The 20,208-nt window shown below is 43.3% G+C and overlaps 1 protein-coding gene across 1 annotated transcript in view; it reads right to left on the reverse strand.

Moving 5' to 3' along the window:
* The window catches only part of LOC126212621 (mucin-19-like), a 135,788-nt gene extending 117,066 nt beyond the window's left edge, over positions 1-18,722 (reverse strand). Inside the window, exons 1-3 of the mRNA XM_049940050.1 lie at positions 18,053-18,722; positions 9,016-9,273; positions 2,414-2,615 (exon numbers count right to left, since the gene is read on the reverse strand). Of these exons, the coding sequence (XP_049796007.1) occupies positions 2,414-2,615; positions 9,016-9,273; positions 18,053-18,714 (1,122 nt within the window). The 5' untranslated portion in view covers positions 18,715-18,722. The remainder of the gene's footprint in view (positions 1-2,413; positions 2,616-9,015; positions 9,274-18,052) is intronic.
* Between the last annotated feature and the right edge of the window lie 1,486 nt (positions 18,723-20,208).

Here is a 20,208-nt window from a genome sequence, read left to right on the forward strand (position 1 = left end):
CGACATCAGGAACAAAAGGAGATATCTTTCCACTCTCAACTTTAAATACAATTTTAATATGTTGGCTACATTTCATAAGCAATAATGCATGCCCTACGTTTTAAACATACAGAAAGTCGATTGGCGACTCCATGGAGTGCTGTGTGCACAACGACCATATATGTTAAATTAAAAGGAAGGTCATCAATGGCCATAATATTGATGTTTTATTGATAGCAGAATCGATTTTCGGTCACATAGTGATCATCTTCGGTGCTGTACAAATTAAATTCAGACACTGGTATCAAGTTATCCCAATATTATGGCCAACGCTGACCTTCCTTTTAATTTACTACAGAAAGTCTATGCAATGCGATTTCACCCCTGCAAACTCTTAAAAATTTGAAGGAGTCATTTACTTAGTTTCATGCAGCACAGTAACTATGACTAACAATGAAAATAAATTCAGACCTTCACCGAGGAAAGATATTAAGCTGTAAGATGCACAAGAATCAAATCTCTTCAGATAATACTTTTCTTAAAATCGGATGATAAGTACTTCATAGCAGCCGACACTTCTGCTCCAACGCTTAGCTTGAAGTTTCGTAGATGTCACTCTCACTTTTGCACATGCTGCAGTGTTAAGATTCAAACACATTTGAATTCAAACACCACAAGTTGTAGCCGAGGGCAGGCAGCGCCACGGTCGTCGCTCACCTAGGACACTTCTGGAGCTACACCTGCAGTTGTGATTAGTCACAAAAAGCTGTCGAGCTCTGTCGGTCACTTCTGTAGGACACAGTCTTAGTTCTCTGTGGATGCAGAACTTTGCAGCGCATTTTAGATGACAGTCAGTCATTGCAAAAAGATGGGATCCACATTAAGAGCTCCACTGTATTATAAGAATTATTTCTTATTTATCATACAGCATAATTACAAATCACATTAATGGACATAAACTAAGAGTAGCTTTCATAAAGAAATATCGAGGTTACAAATATAGTTAATTAGACTATCAGTTGCACTCTTGAAGTTTTCAATTTGTCTTGTTTAAGCTCTTAGTGATAATGTATGCATTATATGGTGGATTATCTTCTACACAGTTACACTTTGGAAATGTGTTTAGTTTACAAAATAAGTCTGCATATTTGCTGTAGTTGGTTCTAATTCAGTTTAGAATTAGCCAGGGTTTTCTCTCGAGGTCAAAGCCAGTTGGTTTTTCAGAGATACATCAGAATTTACTGAGGTCATACAGTAAAGCACAATATAAAAGTTGACATTTTCTAAGCCTTTAGCTACCACAAATGGTGATTTCCTAGAGTAGAGCCATTTAATATTTATGAAATCAAAGAATGAATGGAAGGGAAACACATGATTTGTTGTGAATTTTTCTAAATTCTTTACGAAGTGCTTGTTGTCTTCATACTTGTGTTGGAGATATATGACGTGGTTACAAATTGCCACCTTTGTTCAGGTGATAATATGAAACCACCATCTTAGTTGAACTGTCCTGGAGCCTGCACTTACAGAAATAGATACTGATTTCTAATAAATCGTCATCCTCCACTTTCTTAATTTATTGTGACATGTAGCTAGTGCCCCATCATCAGCAAAAACAACTTTTAGAGATGATGATGATGGTCACATATCAGCAACATATATGAGTAACAGCAGTCTTTCGAGAAATCCGTGCAGGAAATGAATAGCAACTAAAGCTAACAGGAAAAGTACAAAGTTACAATTTAATCAGCACCAAAGCCATGTATGTATGGTGCAATTCAGAAAATGCTGTGCTAGAAAAAGTATCCTCATCTACTTATATGTAAAAATATTGTACTCATTATAATAATGACAATTTTTAATGAGCTTCGACAGCAGAGACAGCCCTTCTGTACCGATATTGTTTTGTGCACAGTCACAGTACAGTCAATCGATGTAGCGTGCAACAGGTAAAGTACACTGGGAGAAGATTTACTGGAGAAATAGTATTGGATAATTCAGTGTTTATGCTCCAAAAGTATTCAATAACTCTCTCTCGTGACCGTGACATTGTCATTGCATTTGCCGTCGAAGTTAAAAATACTAAATATATCGAATACAAGTGTTATTCACAGCTGCCACCTGACTCAGTGTATCACAATCGAACAATAGTCATTTCCCACTTGAACTGACTACAAATTCTTGTTCTACAAATGTGAATAATTAAACTTCAAATGGTATCCTGTTCTATAAACAGAATCTTGAGATGAACGTGCTGCTAAGGACAAAATATTTCAAAAAGAAAACCAAAGAAATAAAATTACAAGTTACGAAACTTGTAACTACAAAAGAGAAATGTATGTAGTTTTGTACACACACACACACACACACACACACACACACACACACAAAGAACTATACAGATGAACTGATTACAGCAGGACCACATTCTCACCTGGGAGCGAATCCTCTTGCGCGATATTTCCTTGAGAGCTTCGATGACAGACTTGGCAGATATGTCGTGGGGGTCGGCCCTGTCGACACCGGACAACCCCGGGGAAGACACCCCGGCCACCCTCGCAGAGAGCGCCTTCCCGGCTGCCGGCGTCAGGGGGGCTGGGGCCGGACCCTCCACCAGAACTGGCTTCACATTCGTGCTGCAGCAGAAACGCCAGTGAGTATGCGACACAATCCTATGTGACAGGAGAGGTGTGTGCGAGTGGGGGGGGAGGGAGGGGGAGGGACGGTCGGTAGGATTAAATAGTGGGGAAAGGAACCGAACTACGAGGTCATTAGTCTCGTTCCGAAAAACACAATGCCACAAGTGCGAGAACAAAACAAACATGACTGGCAACTCAAAACGGAATTAAAGGAAAAAATCACACGAATGATGAAAGGCAACAAACATGTAAATGGACAAAAATGCAAGAAATGGGATGAAGAGATTAAAACAACAAAGCAGATTACCATGGCTGGCTGATGTGAGAATAAAAAAGGAGAAGCCAGCCACTCTGGACCACATTCAAACCTCCACCCTAGAAGCACTAGGGTGGGGGACACAGAGGGACAAAAAACATGTGCTAGAACTTAGATCAAATGATAAAACCCACCCTCACGAATAAAACGTAAAACCAAATCAGCCGATGAGGCGTCGTCGGATAAAATTAGCGGCAACGAGCACGGTAACCCGAGATTTTGTCACCGGGCAGTCGAAGTGGGACAGTGCACCAGAATACGGGCCACCGCACCGACACACGGGCGGGTCTCCACGGCACAGGTGGTAACCGTGGGTCGCCCGAGTGTGGTCAGTGCGGAGCCGGCAGAGTACAATTGATTCCCCGTCTCCCAAAGCTGAAAAACCCTACGGCCTAAGTCAGAAAGCAGGTCAGGTTCAGAGATGCTCATCTCCAGAAGCGGTTTCCTCATAGCCCGTTTGGCCAGCCAGTCGGCAAGTTTGTCGCCTGGGACGCCGACGCGTCCTAGGGTCCACACAAACACCGGTGAACGACGGGACCGGTTCGGGGCACAGATGGATTCCTAGATGGACGCTATCCAAGAATGGCGAGGGTAGCACTGGTCGGTAGCTTGCAGGCTACTCGAGGAGTCAGTACACAGAACAAACGATTCCCCGAGGCACGAACGGATATACTGAAGGGCACGAGAGATGGCCACCAGCTCTGCAGTGAATACACTGCAGCCATCGGGCAAGAAATGCTGTTCAAAATGGCCTCTGTGGACATAAGTGAAGCCAACGTGACCGTCAGGCATCGAGCTGTCGGTGTAAACCCCTTCGGTGCCCCAGAACACGTCGAGAATTGAGAGGAACTGACAGCAGAGAGCGGCAGGAGTAACCGAGTCCTTAGGGTCGTGCGAAAGGTCCAGACGAATCTGTGTCCCAGGTGTACACCGTGCAGGTGTATGGAAGTGTATGCGGATGGACCTGGATGGGAGGTAGTAAATGGAAGGACTCCAGTTCAGACGCGAACCGCAATCCTTAGCCCCGACCGGGGCCGCCGAAGCGGGAGATGAACTGCCGTGGGTGGAAAAAGGAGACGGTAATTCGGACGTTCAGGAGAACTAAGAATGTGTTCAACGTAACTGGTGAGCAGTTATGCACATCGGATCTGCAATGGAGGGACTGCGGCCTCCACAAGGATGCTTAACACCGGACTTTTAGCTCCCGACACTACGCAAACGCCACAGTGGTGCACTGGGTCGAGTACACCCAACACGGAGGGCGCTGCCGAACCGTAAACCAAACTCCCATAGTCTATGTGGGATTGAACAAGGGCTTTGCAGAGCTGCAGCAGAGTAGAGCGATCTGCTCCCCAGTTGGTGCTGCTCAGCCGGCGGAGGGCATTGAGGTGCTGCCAGCACTTCCGCTTAAGCTGACGAAGGTGAGGTAGCGAAGTCAATCGGGCGTTGAAAACCAGTCCTGAGAATCGGTATGTCTCCACTACAGTGAGTGGATCGTCATAAAGGTGCAGTTCTGGTTCCGCACGAGCGGTACGACACAGACAGAAGTGCACGACGCCTTATCGGCCAAAAACTGAAAAAAGTGGGTAAGTGCCCACAACCGTGCTTGTGGATGGCTCCCTGTAGGTGCAATGCTGGTGGAGCAGTACAAAATGTAGAAGTCGTCTGCATACAGAGAGGGTGAGACGGAGGGCCCGACAGCTGCTGCTAGACCATTAATAGCTACTAAAAATAGTGATACACTCAATACAAAGCCCTGCGGGGGCCCATTTTCCTGGATACAGGGGTGGGCGGAACTTTCGGAGGCACCAACTTAGACACGGAAAGTACGGAGTGACAGGAAATTCTGGATAAAAATTGGGAGTGGACATCGGAGACCCCACCTTTATAATGTGGCAAGGACATTATGTCGCCAGGTGGAGTCATACGCTTGCATAGATAAAAAGAAGACGGCAACAAAGTGTTGGCATCTGGAAAAGTCTCGAGGGACACAAGTTGACGGTGGCAGAGTGCTCCTGGTGGAAGCTGCCCTGACACGGAGCCAGTAGGCCACGCGACTCCAGGACCCAGCCCGACCACCGACACACCACACGTTCCAGCAGCTTACAAACAATGTTGGTGAGGCTGATGGGCCGATAGCTATCCACATCGAGAGGATTTTTGCCGGGTTCGAGCACCGGAACAACGGTGCTCTCCTGCCATTGCGACGGAAAGACACCGTCGCACCAGATCCAGTTAAAGATGACGAGGAGATGGCACTTGAAGTGAGACGAGAGATGTTTTAATCATCTGACTGTGGATCCGATCCGATCCGGCCCAGGAGCTGTGTCGGGGAAATGTGCAAGTGGGCTGCGGAGCTCCCACTCCGTAAATGGGGTGTTATAGGGTTCACTGAGGTGTGTAGTGAATGAGTGGACTTTCCTTTCCATCCACCATTTGTGGGGGCAAAAGGCTCGGGGATAGTTCTCCGACGCAGAGGCTCGAGCAAAGTGCTCGGTAATCGGATTTGCGTCGGTACATAGCACGTCATTGATGGTAATGCCAGAGACACCTGTTAGGTCTGGTACCCAAAAAGACATCTGATCTTCGTCCAGACTTGGGAAGGTGACGTATGGCCCTCAATGGTTGACACGTACCTGTCCGAACACTCCTGTTTCTACCATTTTATAAGCTGGCATCACGGGCACAGAGCCGATTATGCTCTAGGGAAGGGTGTCACTTACGTCGCTGTAGAGCTCGCCAGCGCTCTGTAAATGCCTCAGTGACTTCCGACAACCACCAAGGGATTGTCTTTTGCTGGGGGCACCCTAAAGAGCGAGGGATCGTGTTTTCTGCTGCAGTAACGATTGTGGTAGTCACCTGCTCAACCATCACATCTGTGTTCCCGTACGGGGCAGAGTAAACGGCGGCATCAGAGGTGAAAGTTTCCCAGTTTGCCTTGTTTAAGCCCATCTGTGCAGGCATCTGAGGGCCTGATGCCGGGGCAGTGACAGGAAGGTGGGGAAGTGGTCACCACCACACATGTCATCATGTGCTCTCCAGTGGATAGATGGGAGAAGTCCTGGGCTGCAAATTGATAAATCAATGGCCAAGTAACTACCTCGAGTCACACTGAAATGTGTGGCGGCCCCAGTATTTAAGAAGCAGCGGTTGAAGTGAGACAGTAAAGTTTCGACATCTTTGCCTCGGTCAGTAAGCACGATGTCAATCCACGAGGGGTTATGGGCATTAAAATCTCCCAAAAGTAGGAAAAGTTTAGGGAGTTGATCAATCAGTGCAGCTAATGCATTCAGCAGTACTGCACCATCTGCAGGAAGATATACATTGCAGACAGTTATTCCCTGCGTCGTCCATATTCTGACAGCCACAGCTTGAAGAGGGGTTTGAAGGGGCACAAGTCCACTACAGACTCGAGTTTAGGACATAAACGCAAACTCCACCTGACACTCAATTACAGTCACTACAGTTCCTGTAATATCCCTTACAGCAGTGGAGGGCAGGGATCCGCAATGCCGGGAACTAGGTTTCCTGGAGGGCAATGCAGAAAGCAAGTGTAGAGCTTAACAGTTGCCATAGCTAAGCCAGGTGGAGGGAAAGAACGTCACAATTCCATTGGAGGAAGACATCACTGAGACTGAGAAGGCATGGAACATTCAATAAGGCAGTTTACACCTCAGGGTCACCTGCTGCCACTGACTTTTTGCCCGAGTAGTCTTTATCCACTGTGTCTGAGGGTCCGGCGAGATCTAGATCCTTAGCCGACGTCAGAATCTCCAGCCCGTCCTCAGACGCAGAACTCGTAGGTAGCGGTGGTGTGGGTGCTACCGCAAATTTCTTTGAGGGGGAAGGGGGGGGGGGGGTTGCTCCCAAAGTAGGTGGTGCAGGAGGAACAGAGAGAGAGGGAAGTGCCTCCCACCGTCAAGGGGGTGGGTGTAGCCTTCTGGTTCTGATAGGCAACAGGAGTGCAAGGAACTGATAGGGGGTCAACTGTTCTTGTAGCGGCGGTGTAAGAGGAGGTCGTAGCCACAGGATGTAGGCACTCAAATTTCCTCTTAGCCTCAGTGTAGGTCACTCAGTCCAGGGTCTTACATTCCATGATTTTCCTCTCTTTCTGTAAAATCCTGCACTCTGGCGAGCAAGGTGAATGATGCTCTCTGCAGTTGACACAGATGGGAGACGGGGCGCATGGAGTATTGTTGGGACGCGATGGATGTCCACTATCTCAGGGAGAGGGAGGAGAGCAAAAGAAAGGGATGGAGTGGGAGATAAAGAAAGGGAGGGAGGGAGGGAGGGAGGGAGGGAGGGAGGGAGGGAGGGAGGGAGGGAGGGAGGGAGGGGGAGGGGGGAGAGAGGGGGGGGTTCACTTAACATTTTATTCACCTGTCAATGACAGACTGTATTCACAGCTGTAAATTCACTGATATATCCTCACCAATAAACTGACTAATCAACAATGATTCACTGTCCTAAATGCCAATTAATCAGCCAGCTGTGAAACACTGTGCAAAATAATCATATTCCAAACATTGGCAAAATATTTCTAAGTCCTAAAGGCCACAAAATATGTCAAACACATACTGGTGCGACTGGACCACCACTCGTGCAACTTTTCCCAACTCAGATCATATTGAATCACCAATTCAAAACCAACTGACTGCCCTACTGCTGACAAAATATCCTGCGAGACTTAGATGCTCAACTTATAAGGTCTCGGTTACCACCTCCAGAAAAACTGTCGCCCTTCTCACAGTCTCGGCACCTTCACTCAAAAAAAACCTGCCCACTGACGTCACATACGGACCACCTGTGATCGTCAGTTCTTTTACACAAATTTGATCAAAATGCTGTTTGTGTCATCAGCTACTGTGCTAAAATTTCACACTATAAACATATATAATAACAACTTACAGGTGGCACTCATCGTAAAGAAGACCAATCGGGTTAGAGACAGGAATGATGAAAAGACTGTTACATAGAAGCTTTCAGCCAAAGCCTTCTTCAAAAATAAGAAAATGCACAAATATTTACACAAGCAAGCACACCTCCCACACATCACCACTATATTCGGCCTCTTTGACTGGGGATACCAGTCGTGTGTGTGAGGTGCGCTTACTTGTGCAAATGTGTGTGCATTTTTCCTTTCTGAAGACGACTTTGGCTGAAAGCTTGGGAGGCTAGCAAGGTTTCCTTCAGATGGTCCATAAACAGAATGGCATCTGAGGGTGGCACGCAGGTGCCCACTGCCGTTTCTATACCTTCCCTTCAAAGGAGATGTAGATGTGTGTGAGGATAATGTTAGTGGTGTGTATGAGGAATGAGGAAATGGGTTTGGAGTCTGACGAAAGTTGGAAGAGGTAACATTCATTCAGTAGCAGCAAGATCACAGGCAAGAGGGATGCTGATCTACAGGGAAGTAGCATCAAAAGTAAAAAGTACAGATCCAGGAGGTAAAGCGGCAAGGATGGTGGATAGTCAGTGAAAGAAGTGGTCAATTTCTTTGACGTGGAAGGCTAGATTTTGGGCAATCGGTTGAAGGTCTTCGTCAGTGAGAGCCGAAATCCTTTCAGTGGGTGCACAATAACCAGCAACAATAGGGCACCTGTGATCGTTGGGTTTGTGGCTTTTGGGGAGCACGTAGGTGGGTGTGTTGAGAGTCGTAGGGGTCAGGACGTAAATGGATTAGGGGGCAGGTTCTGAGAAGGGCCCAGCAAGGATTCGAGGTCACGTCGGACTGCCAGGACGGGATCACCCTAGCAGAGTTTGTAAGTGGAAGAGTAAGGAAATTGGCAGAGGCCTTCTGCAAGGTACTCACTGGGATTCATAACAAGAGTGGTGGAGCTTTGTCTGCTGGTAGGTTAACTGGACATTACAATAACATGTCTAGTAATGTTGGCTCAAGCCCTGACAAATGGTGAAACTGTACATTTTCGCCCATACTTGTCTCATAGTTATTTAAAACAGAGATAAAATTGTTGTCAAGGAAAATTATGGTGTTACATCAGATGATAAATACAATGTTTAAAAAAGAAAGAAACAAAGAGGAAAAAACTGGTAGTACCCTCTCTGAGCACCAGAACTCACCTGACGGAGTGCGCCCGCGGTGCCTTGGGAGAGACGGCGGCCGTCAGCAGTGGCAGGGAGGCCGTGGCGGCGCCCTTCTGGCCCAGCCGGACCAGGGGGAACTGTCCGACGGTGCGGTACTGCGGCTGGTGCGTCACGGCTGGCGGTGACAGTGGGCGCCGATTCTCGTCCGGCGACGTGCCGGGACTGGCCCCGCCCGTTCGGGAGTAGTACACGGACCGCTCGGCCAGGCCCGGGCTGTTGACATCCGCGTAGAGTCTGCAAGTGCAACAGATAAGGTAACTCGAAACGTGGCAGCTAAAGTGGTCGGGACACGCCACACGACTTTACGACGGTGACTACCTGAACGCACACAAAAAGATTAAATACGAGGTTATCCCAAATCGTTCCTCGGGTTTCGAGACGATTGACAGGCAAATGAAGCACAAAGACGGGTAGGAAACATAACGTTAGATCCACTCAAAAACTTTAAAAGGCCACCTCGTGGCTCACGTGCACGATATACGGCAGGCCCGTGACGCCACTCTGTATGACTGTGACAATGCGGGAAAGGAGATTTTGTGTGTCGGACTGTGCGAAATGTGTGTCAGTTACGAGTGTTCAGTGTGTGTCCTACACAGCAAATACGGTAAAGTTGCACCTGGTCACCAGAGCTTTTTTTCACTGGTTTTGCCTGTTTTGTGATGTGGTTACCTGTGTAACGAGGTCAAGGTGACTGCACATCTCACAGCAGATCTTGGAGTGTGTACTAGAGAGCTCTGTGCACAGCCCACAAAAATCAACAATTCGTGCAAGCCCTGAACTAGGCATTCTGCAGAAAACTGCGGATTGTTTTGCGGCAGCACTTGCAATTCAAATCCTACCATTTGCATCTGTTACAATATCTGAATCCAGATGATTATGCCCACTGACTGGAGTTTTGTACCTCAATGAAGCAAGCTTTGGAAGACGATTATGACATTAGGACATTGATATTCAGTGATGAGGCGATTCATCATTGTTGTAAGTAATCTCCGTGCAACATTCACAGTGGGGAATTTCCATTGTCATTATCACTGCAGATCCTCCACTGCTACTTTCAATGTTTGTTCACTGTTACCAGGATTCAATTATCTTGGAGATTCTCATTTTCTTGTTAAAACCATCAGCAAATTTACGGATTTCAATGGATTCCCCGAAAAAACAGGATTCACAAGTCTTCTCCACAGCAGGAACCTCTGTCTTAGTGAATTAATTATGTGGTCAGTCTCATACAGCATACGCTCCACCGCATCAGATTTCTCCACTTGTCAAAGCCTGAAATGCTGTTTATGTTCAATGACCCCAGTATCGATGGAACATCCAGCTATCCCAACAGACTTTTCCATATGTACATGACCCATTATGTATTTCTAACACTTTGAGTGGATTCCTTCCAAGAATCCTATTCCCAATAACTGCCAAAGATGTAGTTTACTTATGATGTCACTGAAAAATTATCTTTGATTACTGAGTAAAATTATTGATAACCTACATTATAATTTCACTAAATACTGTGACATAGCATAAAAGTGGCATTAACATTATAATTCCTGTACAGTTGATTAATGAATATATTTCTGACGTGCTACCGACATGAAATGTAACTAATTTCAAAAGGACAGTAATGTTATGTTTCCTTGTAACAGTATAGTATGATCTTTCATTGAGGAAACCTTAATAATGTGAAAATGTACTACTGCTGAGATGCGTATGGTAATTATAACCACCTGAAAATGGTTCCAGCACCAAAATAGCAACAGCATACTACGAAGGAAATAAAATAGCAGTTAAATGACAAAAGCAGCATCACTTAGAAATTTCACAATGGGTTTACATCTTCCTTTCTCCACTAAGATCAAAATTGAGTGTACCTCTGTGTCATAGATAAAGGGATTTCAAGGACACTGTAGAGCAAACTACTGAGCAATCACGATTGTCCAACTGTTTTTGATGTGGCTGGAATGGTGAACAAATTTAAAAGGAGGAACAGCAAACTGAGAAGCTGTCCATTCAGACCTCTTGTGCAAAAGCAAAGAGGAAAGGAAAAATAAGTGGTTACAACATGTAGAAGAAATTTTTTAATGTGCATCCACATGATGCCTTTGTGCATGTGCATCAGTTTCCAACAGCGCAACTATGCATGCACATTTGTGCGTATTTAATTTCCTGAATTCGGTGGGAATCTTTATGCTATTTAGCAGGTGACAAACAGCTTGGGACCATATGTTTGTTTGTGCAGTGTGCTGAAGTTAATGGTGTGAAGTGATTTATGAGCAATAATGTCTGTTGACTCTGATAGAAGCACACCGAAGTTTATAGATGATTACAGACAAACAAAAAAGTCATGTGGAATGCAGCTTCTGAAGATTACTTGAACGAAAATCCGAGATGTGTTGTCCTGAGCATCACATATTAGATAAACAGTCTCCAATCATATTTTTGTAAAGAATAAGATACCATAAGTTCTGAAGTAGGAAAACTGAGAAGAATGACCCAAAAATTTAAGAAAAATGTATATGAAAACTGTGGACGGATATTCATATTATGGCGACTTAAAATCACAACAAGTGAGGAGCCTGACATCTGAAAAAAGAAGTGGTTGAGTATGTGTGGGTCGACAGAAGCATCCGATCCCTCGCGTCGGCTTTGACCCGTGACGTAAGGGTGTTGTCGTGTGTGACGTCGTGGAGTTTGGTTTGAGTGTGGCTGTCTCCAGTTCTATTTTATCTTATTTTATTTACTTTTCTGATCTGTTCGTTCTATCTCGTGAGATATTTTTTTTTAAATTTAAAAACACTTATTACTTATTTTAATTATCTGTTTCCTCCAATTTCTGTTTTAGTTTATTATATTTATCTTTCTGATCTGTTCGTTCTATCCCGTGAGATTTTTTTTTTTTTAAAAAGACAAAAAACATTAATCAGCTACTGAAGCATCTTTATCTTCTATGGGTTGCAGGCGTTACGACCCCTGGGGAGGTGGGTGGGTATTCATGCATGGCTGTCTTCACTTACACGTTGTAGCTACGCAAGGCGTCTACATTTGTTTATATTTAGTTTGCCCCCCACCCAAAACACCCTATTTCCCGCGCTTGTCCCGTTAGGCTTCTTCTGGAAAGTGTGTGTGTGTGTGTTTTTGTTTCCGCCATATTTGTGACGTCATGAGTCAAAGCAGACGGGTGGGATCGGACGCTTCCGTATTTCCGTATGTGTAGCTCTTTTACAAACTAGGATACTAAAAACAGAAAAGTAGCACACCGATGACGCAAAAAATACGAAACTTAAAAACACAACCTCCATACTAGGGGATTCTGGTGTCTATGAAACTCCCAGATTAGTCAAACCCGAGGATGTTAATCTGCATATCATATTTCATGATTAAATACATATAATGCATTGAAAGTAAATTAACCTTCACATAAAGACTTATTTATTTATTTATTTATTTGTGTTCCATTTATCCAATATGAAAGACAATTGCATGGACATTGAATGAGACATAATTATACAGTACTTGTAGATGCTAACAGATACAAACTGTGATATTATACAGGAACAAAATATGCTAAAAATTACAAGCTTAGGCAATTCCTGCAATGAAAAGAGGTATAAATCAATCAAATGATAAATTACAATTATTCCACATTATAAGTTACAAATTTTATAGAACTGAAAGGCTTTGTTTTGAAATAAAGAATAATTCAAATAAGAATATAAGTCATCAGTTACTAGTTGACAAAATTTCATTGCCAGCCTTATCGCTGCAGTTTCCCAAGCAGAAAATCTAAAATCTCGTTGTGATCACCTCCTGAAATTTGCAGACAAAACCTTGTCATCACTTTGTATTTCTCATACCTCTGTTATAAATATACTGCTTTACATACAGTCACTTTCGCGTTTTCTTTTTCTGTCACCTTTTCACCTGTATAAATGCAACATAATCTCACAAGCAAATATGGAGACTGCTCGGCCAATGAGGTGCCACATGGACACAAGAACGCCCATGCATTCATGCGTTGTTTCCACAAATTTTTGTATATGCCCTTTTATTCCCGTGCATCTACGACTGTGCACCACGAAGGAGGCATCGTGTGGACATACCTTAAGAGACAATCTTTGACAATATTTAACAGAAGGAGAAATTTTGATGTAACCTGAAGATATACCTAAATATTGGAAAATACTCAGGGACACCTCTGAGAAACATCAAAATAAACATCCTTTTTCATAGCATAACTATTTAAGAGCAGTAGATGGAGACAAAGAAGAAAAGAGTATCTTCCCGCACGACCTGTCTGGGCATAAATGCCATGCATTGACATATATTCACTACTGCTCCATAATGTGTAGAACTCATACCATGACAAAAAATTATTTAGACCGAGTCACATGGTTAAGCAGACAGTTTGACACTGCTCCTACAGACCAACAGCATCATGTATATAATACAGATATGAGGTTCCAGAAGTGACTAATGGATGACAGCAGTAAAAGTGCACTTACAATGTTTGTGGCTTTTCCGTCATGTGCTACAATTGGTAACTGTGTGATGAATGATGGGAAGGGGACACAATGAATGATGAGTCAAATGATTAGACAAGACATTGGTGAAACCAATGAGAAAATAGAGTTCAAAAAACATTGTCATTATATGAAATGTATTGAATTACATGGTGGCATGATAGACTATAATGTGCAGGAACTAGTCATGTAAAAGAGAATACTTCATGAAATTTGAACTCCTTGGTTCCTGTACAACCAAGACTTCAGAAATCGGGAACATTTCAAAAATATCCAACAAAGTTTTGGAAATACGGAAGCGTCCGATCCCACCCGTCCGCTTTGACCCATGACGTCACAAATATGGCGGAAATGACCATAAACGACAATTACAATATGGCGGATATAAAATCATTGGATATGTATCATAAAGAAGAAAATACATCGAAAAAAACACACACACACACACACACACGTTTCACAAAAAGCCTAATGACTCTAACGGGACCAGCGTGGGAAATTGGAGGTTTTTGGGTGGGGAGAAACTAAATATAAACAAATTTAGCCACCCACCCCCATACAAAACCACGCAAAACGACGAAAAAAATCGACATCACAAAACTCACCAAATACCACAAAATACAATATTATCTGGAATCGGACACTTCCCTTGACCTATATAGATCTACAGCAGCTCCCGATCCCATAAATTGGGACCGAACACTTCCCTTGACCTAAATAGTGCAACAGCAGCTGCCGATCCCATCTCCCAATACAAAAATCAAAATGCACCACCAAACATTACGAACAAACACTTCCCTTGACCTACACAGATCTACAGCAGCTCCCGTTCCCATAAATTAGGATCGACCACTACCCTTGACCTATGTAACTCAAAAACATCTCCCAATAACAATACCAACCTTCACAGCCACAAATTTCAATGAAACACTTCCCTATACCCCAATACACAACACGTACGCCAAAAACAAAAAAATGAGAACTTACCACAAGAAAGTTCCAGCCCCACAAACTAGATTGGCCACCACACCCACACACACACACACACCCACCCACCCACACACACACACACACACGCAAACCAACGAAAAGAAACTAAACCAAAAGAAAAACCCAACCCGCCCACACCTCAACCCCCCCCGACCCCAAAATAAAAAACACACAAACAAAAACCAAATGCAACATAAAAAAATCTCAATCACACACTACAACTCAACAAAAACTTCAACAAAATAGATCCTCCACAACTAAAACAAAAAACAAACTCACACCCCCTCTCCCCCCCTTAACAAATACTATACAACAAAATAAACCACCCACCCCACCCTGAGCCACAGCCATCCACCCACAGACCACCCTAACTAACAACTTTCGGCCTATACATTTTACCCACAGCCCTTAAGAAAACCCGAACAATTCAATAGCCCTCTGGGACACTCTTCCGCCAACAGTACTCATCTAAATGAGACTGAAGGTTGGATGAGCGCCTCTTCCCCCTCCCAAGAACTGACTTAACCGCCCCCCACATCCACTCTATTGTATTAGTACAATTACCCCTGTACTTAATAAATTCCGAACACACTTCACGACAAAAGGAATACCAATCTAAAACGCTCCTCTCACTCACACCAGTCTCGTGCGCGCAAAAACTCTGTGGGGATCGATAACAAAAATAATATGTAACAAGCACAATCTCGCGCATGCCCAACCTAGACTTCTTGAACCAGGTACCGCGGCATATGGAACGCCATATATCGTCTCTGTGACAGCGCCACGTATAACCGTGCCTGGTCCGAGAGGCCGGAACTTTAACCAATTTGATTGGTTCACGGCACACACCGCACTTCACCACCTCGGCAATTAAGCCAAAAAGCTGTAGGAACTTAATCAGCTCTAAAGCTGTGTCCCCCATCATAGCCCTCAACCGAGAACTATTGATCTTGTCTTTCATATCCATTCCTGTACAAAAAACCACAACCGATTAAACTTAATAACAAAACCATCCGACGTACAGCAATCACCACTACATTAACCTTCACACAAAACCGTTAACTCACTGATACAAATTCCACTTCAAAAATACACAAGCAGCACTCGCCACAGAGCAACATCAAACTGAGCCCAATACACCAAACAAACGAAAACCCTGAACGTACCACCAGAGGGCACAACAAACCACAACACGACGACATCTACAAACACGCCACACCCACAAACCAAACTCCGTGCCGCAATGACGTCACACACCACAACACCCTTACGTCACGGGTCAAAGCAGACGCGTGAGATCGGACGCTTCTGTCGACCCAAAGTTTTTGAAACAATCAGTGGGCTACTCTACAGGCCAGGTCATCACCAGTGTACGTTTTCCTCCAGTCACACTGACTGGCTTTGGCAACTCTCAACCAAACTATATAACACTAATACGAAACAGTAGCCCACAAGAAATACTGCTATTTTCCAAGAAACATACAAGGAGTACATATCAAAACCAGTAACCAACTTTATAATGCATAATGGACAATCACTGATCATCGATCTCACACTACACATGCTGAAAACAAAATCCATTAGTATCTCCCACCAATCCAAGTCATTAGATTCAGCAATTCTCACTGGCTATTGTGTACTACCATCCGATACGCTACGATCATCAGAAATGAACTTCCTACAGCAGCAGGAATGCTGCCAACACTGTAAGGACACTTTAAACACTGACAGAACTCCCATCATGAAATCTAACTAATTTCTTCGTCCACACATTTGCTAACTACTCTTGAGAAACGGGGCATGCATAAGCATAAGTAATTTACATCTTTATTTCTACTCCAGAATGAAGACAGTGGACAAAATTTACTTCACTGAGTGCTTATTGTGAATCTACGCTTGCTGTAAAATGCGGTGACTATCTTAGTTAATTTATGTCACTGTGTGCTGTAGCTACTAGTTAAGGCAAATCCATTTATACCCCACATCACACACCACATAATCTTTACCAAATTTCTACAAAACTATTGAAAAATTTAAAAGACAGGTCAGAAAAGCAAACTATTAGCATAATGCTGCAAATCAGCTGTCAAAAGACATAAAAATCGTAATAATCATATTTTCTGTGCCAAGTCAGTCAAAAGGAATGGACAGCACCTTCAGATCAACTCAACCCGTGATACTAGAGGTCAGGTTCATACTGTGACGTAATGAAGTTATGGCATCATGCAAATGGGAAGTAAATAGAAAACTGACAATATTTTTTGAAATGTAAGTGTTGGTGACAGACTGATTTGTAAAGTAACTCAACTTACACGTTAGGCTGAAATTTGACTGAGAGTTGGCAAGGCCAATTACGTGAATACAAAAATTTTAGTTGGGGGAGACATATTGCTCTAACATAGCCTGAGGACCAAATTATGTTGAAATGTGACGATCTGGTTTTGAATTGGAGAAGCAGTATAAAGATTTCAGTTAATCTACACTTCCAGCCTGCCATGGCCCATGTTGCACACTATGATACTGCCTCCATCAGAGGCTCTACAGAAGGTGGCAACTGCATTTAACTACTCTTGCCAACAGTGGGCAGCTTTAACTTTCTACAAAGACAGTGGTGAAAAGTGTGAGACATCTCAGAAGAATCTGCAAGATTAATAGCATCTCTGTGTCCAACATATTTCAACATACAGAATGCACGAGTCAAAATAGGAGGCAATGTGGAAGGAAATAGGTGGAAATCCAAATAAAACAGGTATTAACTTCATAAAGTAAACGCACTTATAACTAATTAATATTACTGTGTAAAATAGTGGTCCACTGATCACACTCTCATGAATTAGACCCAACAATTCCATGTCATAATTATTCCTGTGCAGAAACTAGGTCTGTATATAGTAATACCTAATACAATTAATTATTTCTCAGATAGGCCTATGTAAATAATTTCCCTGACTAGATGAATCATCGTGCCCAAGTGGAATTAGAATTTTTGGTTCAATGAGATTATGAGATTGTTCTCTTCAATCTAAAGATTGAATTGTTGTAGCTCTCCACATTAATTTTTTTTTTTTTTTAGAAATGCCTTTATTGCGTTCCGCAGCGGTGGAATTAAACCATGTGATTCTGACGAAACTGAATTAAGAAATGAGAATAGAAGCGGTAGACAAGCTTTTTCATTTGCGCAGGGAAATAACTGATGGTGGCCCAAGTATACATACATGAAATACAAAGTAGCAAAGGCAAGCAATGCATGTTAGTCAACAGATCAGTCTTTTACCTTCAACAACTCTACCAGACTAACACCTCACTTCATATAGACCTAGTGCAATACTACACATCAGCCTACCAACTCAGTAAGGTGTTGAGGGGGAAGGTGGCGCGTCTCCTGTAAACTTGATGCACTATGAAACACACCAAGCATCACAATGAAAATCCATTAAACTCCTCGCTGACTTTCGCTGCAAAAATAAAAAAAAAGAAGATTAACGAAATACACACACACTACATACCTGAGATCGAAAGTCTTGTTTGTATTAGAACGAGGAGACGCCAGGAGAGGTCCACCCACATTCTGAACTGTTCTCACACTAGTGTTTTTGGGCGACCTAGCCTTCTCGGAAAGGGGAGAATGGGCATTTCTGTTCCACGGTGATGACTTGTAGGCATAACCCATAGCTTCATTGTATGACTGTTTCTGCGGCGACCTGCTGTCACTTCTATTACACACGTCCAATACACTTCGATTCGCAGGGGAGAGACGATATCTCGTTGGGCTGGAAACACTACGGCTAATGTTTAAATCACTGTTTCTTGAGTAACGGCTTCCATTCGTTGCGATCGACACACGCCTCAGCCTTGAAGTCACTGGTGAATCTGCCCGCGAAATACTACGGATTTCACTTTTCGGTTCATCACTCACCAACCCTGATCGCTGTTGAAGATTCCTAACAAATGAAGACATTGTTGACTGCAACCAAATTGATGTACTCAAAATCGCTGACTTCAGTACCTCCACATGGAAACCTAGGTTGTTAGCTTCGTACTCCAAGTACAGGTACGCACACACACCCAAAAACGCTAAAAACACTGCCAGGTACGCAGACAATACACCAAGAGCGATTAGAATAAATAGTGCAATAAAAGTCTCAGCTCGATTTTTGAAAGGTTGCATGTTCACGAAATTCCGTCCATGTTGCCTTTGCTACTAACATGGCGTACGTTATTTTACTATAGGTGGCAGCACCGGAATGCAGGCGCGAACAAGTTGAAAAGTTTTCCTCAAAGAGCCTCCACGACAGAGATTACTGGATAAAACCAAAGAGGTTGGAGTGTGTAGGCATGACGCATTCGATGATTCGATTGATATACTAGCACCACACTACCGAGTACCGAGCTACATGAAATTCTTATTGTTATTATAATCACCACGAAAATAAATACGAAAATTTGTGGCAGAATGGTTATTTGCAGTGCCTACTGACACATTAACAGAAACGAAAAGTCAGCAGTTACTTTCTGCTAGTGAATGATTCATCTAAACTATACTGTAGTATGAACTGTTCGTTTCGATGTGACTTCAAACCTTTATGTTTATAATACGTCCACGAAGGACAGTGAAAGGAATGGGTTGTGTACCAAGGCACTGTGACGAAACGCGTGGATAATTCACTAAATACGTTACAGTATGTCCGGGGCGTTTCCGCGAAGATGACACATTCCTACTATCAACGAATCGATGGCCTACTGTTTCCTGGCTGTAGCCTACGAATGTCACCTTAGTGACTTCTTATCCCACTTCTTGCGACGAGGTTTCGGAATGTGAACTGTTTAACTCCACCTGAAAATCCTCGTGTGTGTTAAAAAAGGCTTTCTCCTACACCAGAGTCCATATGGTGTTTCATCTCCATGTGTGGAACAACTTGATAGGCAAGCAGCTGTAGAACGGTTCCTTTGGCAAGTTGGCACCGAATATCATAGTATGGGCTTTTCCTACCATTGTTTGATTAGCTCTCCTCAGGAAGACAAATTTGCTGTGAACCATTTTGTGCTGTAAGCTAGTGGATGATACCTTCAGAATTCAGAAATATTTTTGTTGATTGTTTATATATTCAGCCTATGTGCTTTTCCACCATGACTTTGAATTTTTTTTATTAGGCCTATCTGCGTGACCTCAGACTTTTTCCTCAGAAAATAGACAAACATGAATCTTGAAAAAAATCATCATTAAATGGGAGAAAATAAAAGTTTCCAACAATAGACACTGTCTCCATTGTCAGTGTACTAAGTCCAAGAAGTTTTTAAAATGCATTTTGCTAGTTTTGAACAACAGGCATGACTGTTTTACCATGCTGCACAACTCCCATGGCTCCTTGACCACACTGTCCTCATCTAATTCTATTGAAACCTTTCCCAACTTCAGAATACTTTTCCAATTCATATTCCTAGTCTGTGAAGCCATAGTAATCTGCTACCTTCTATGTAATAGCATTATCTCATTTCACTTATAGGACTATTTAAATATTTGATGCCATTCTTAAGTCATGCAGTAGCTGCCATTATTAGATGATCTTTTGGCAGTTAGTTCACCCTCTGGATCATAGGTGAATTATTTCTTTTAATAAAGGTCATTTTATGCCCTTTGCTTACAATTTTAATAACTGAGAGC

The sequence above is a fragment of the Schistocerca nitens genome, chromosome 11 (genome assembly GCF_023898315.1).
Source record: "Schistocerca nitens isolate TAMUIC-IGC-003100 chromosome 11, iqSchNite1.1, whole genome shotgun sequence".
Lineage (NCBI taxonomy): Eukaryota > Metazoa > Arthropoda > Insecta > Orthoptera > Acrididae > Schistocerca > Schistocerca nitens.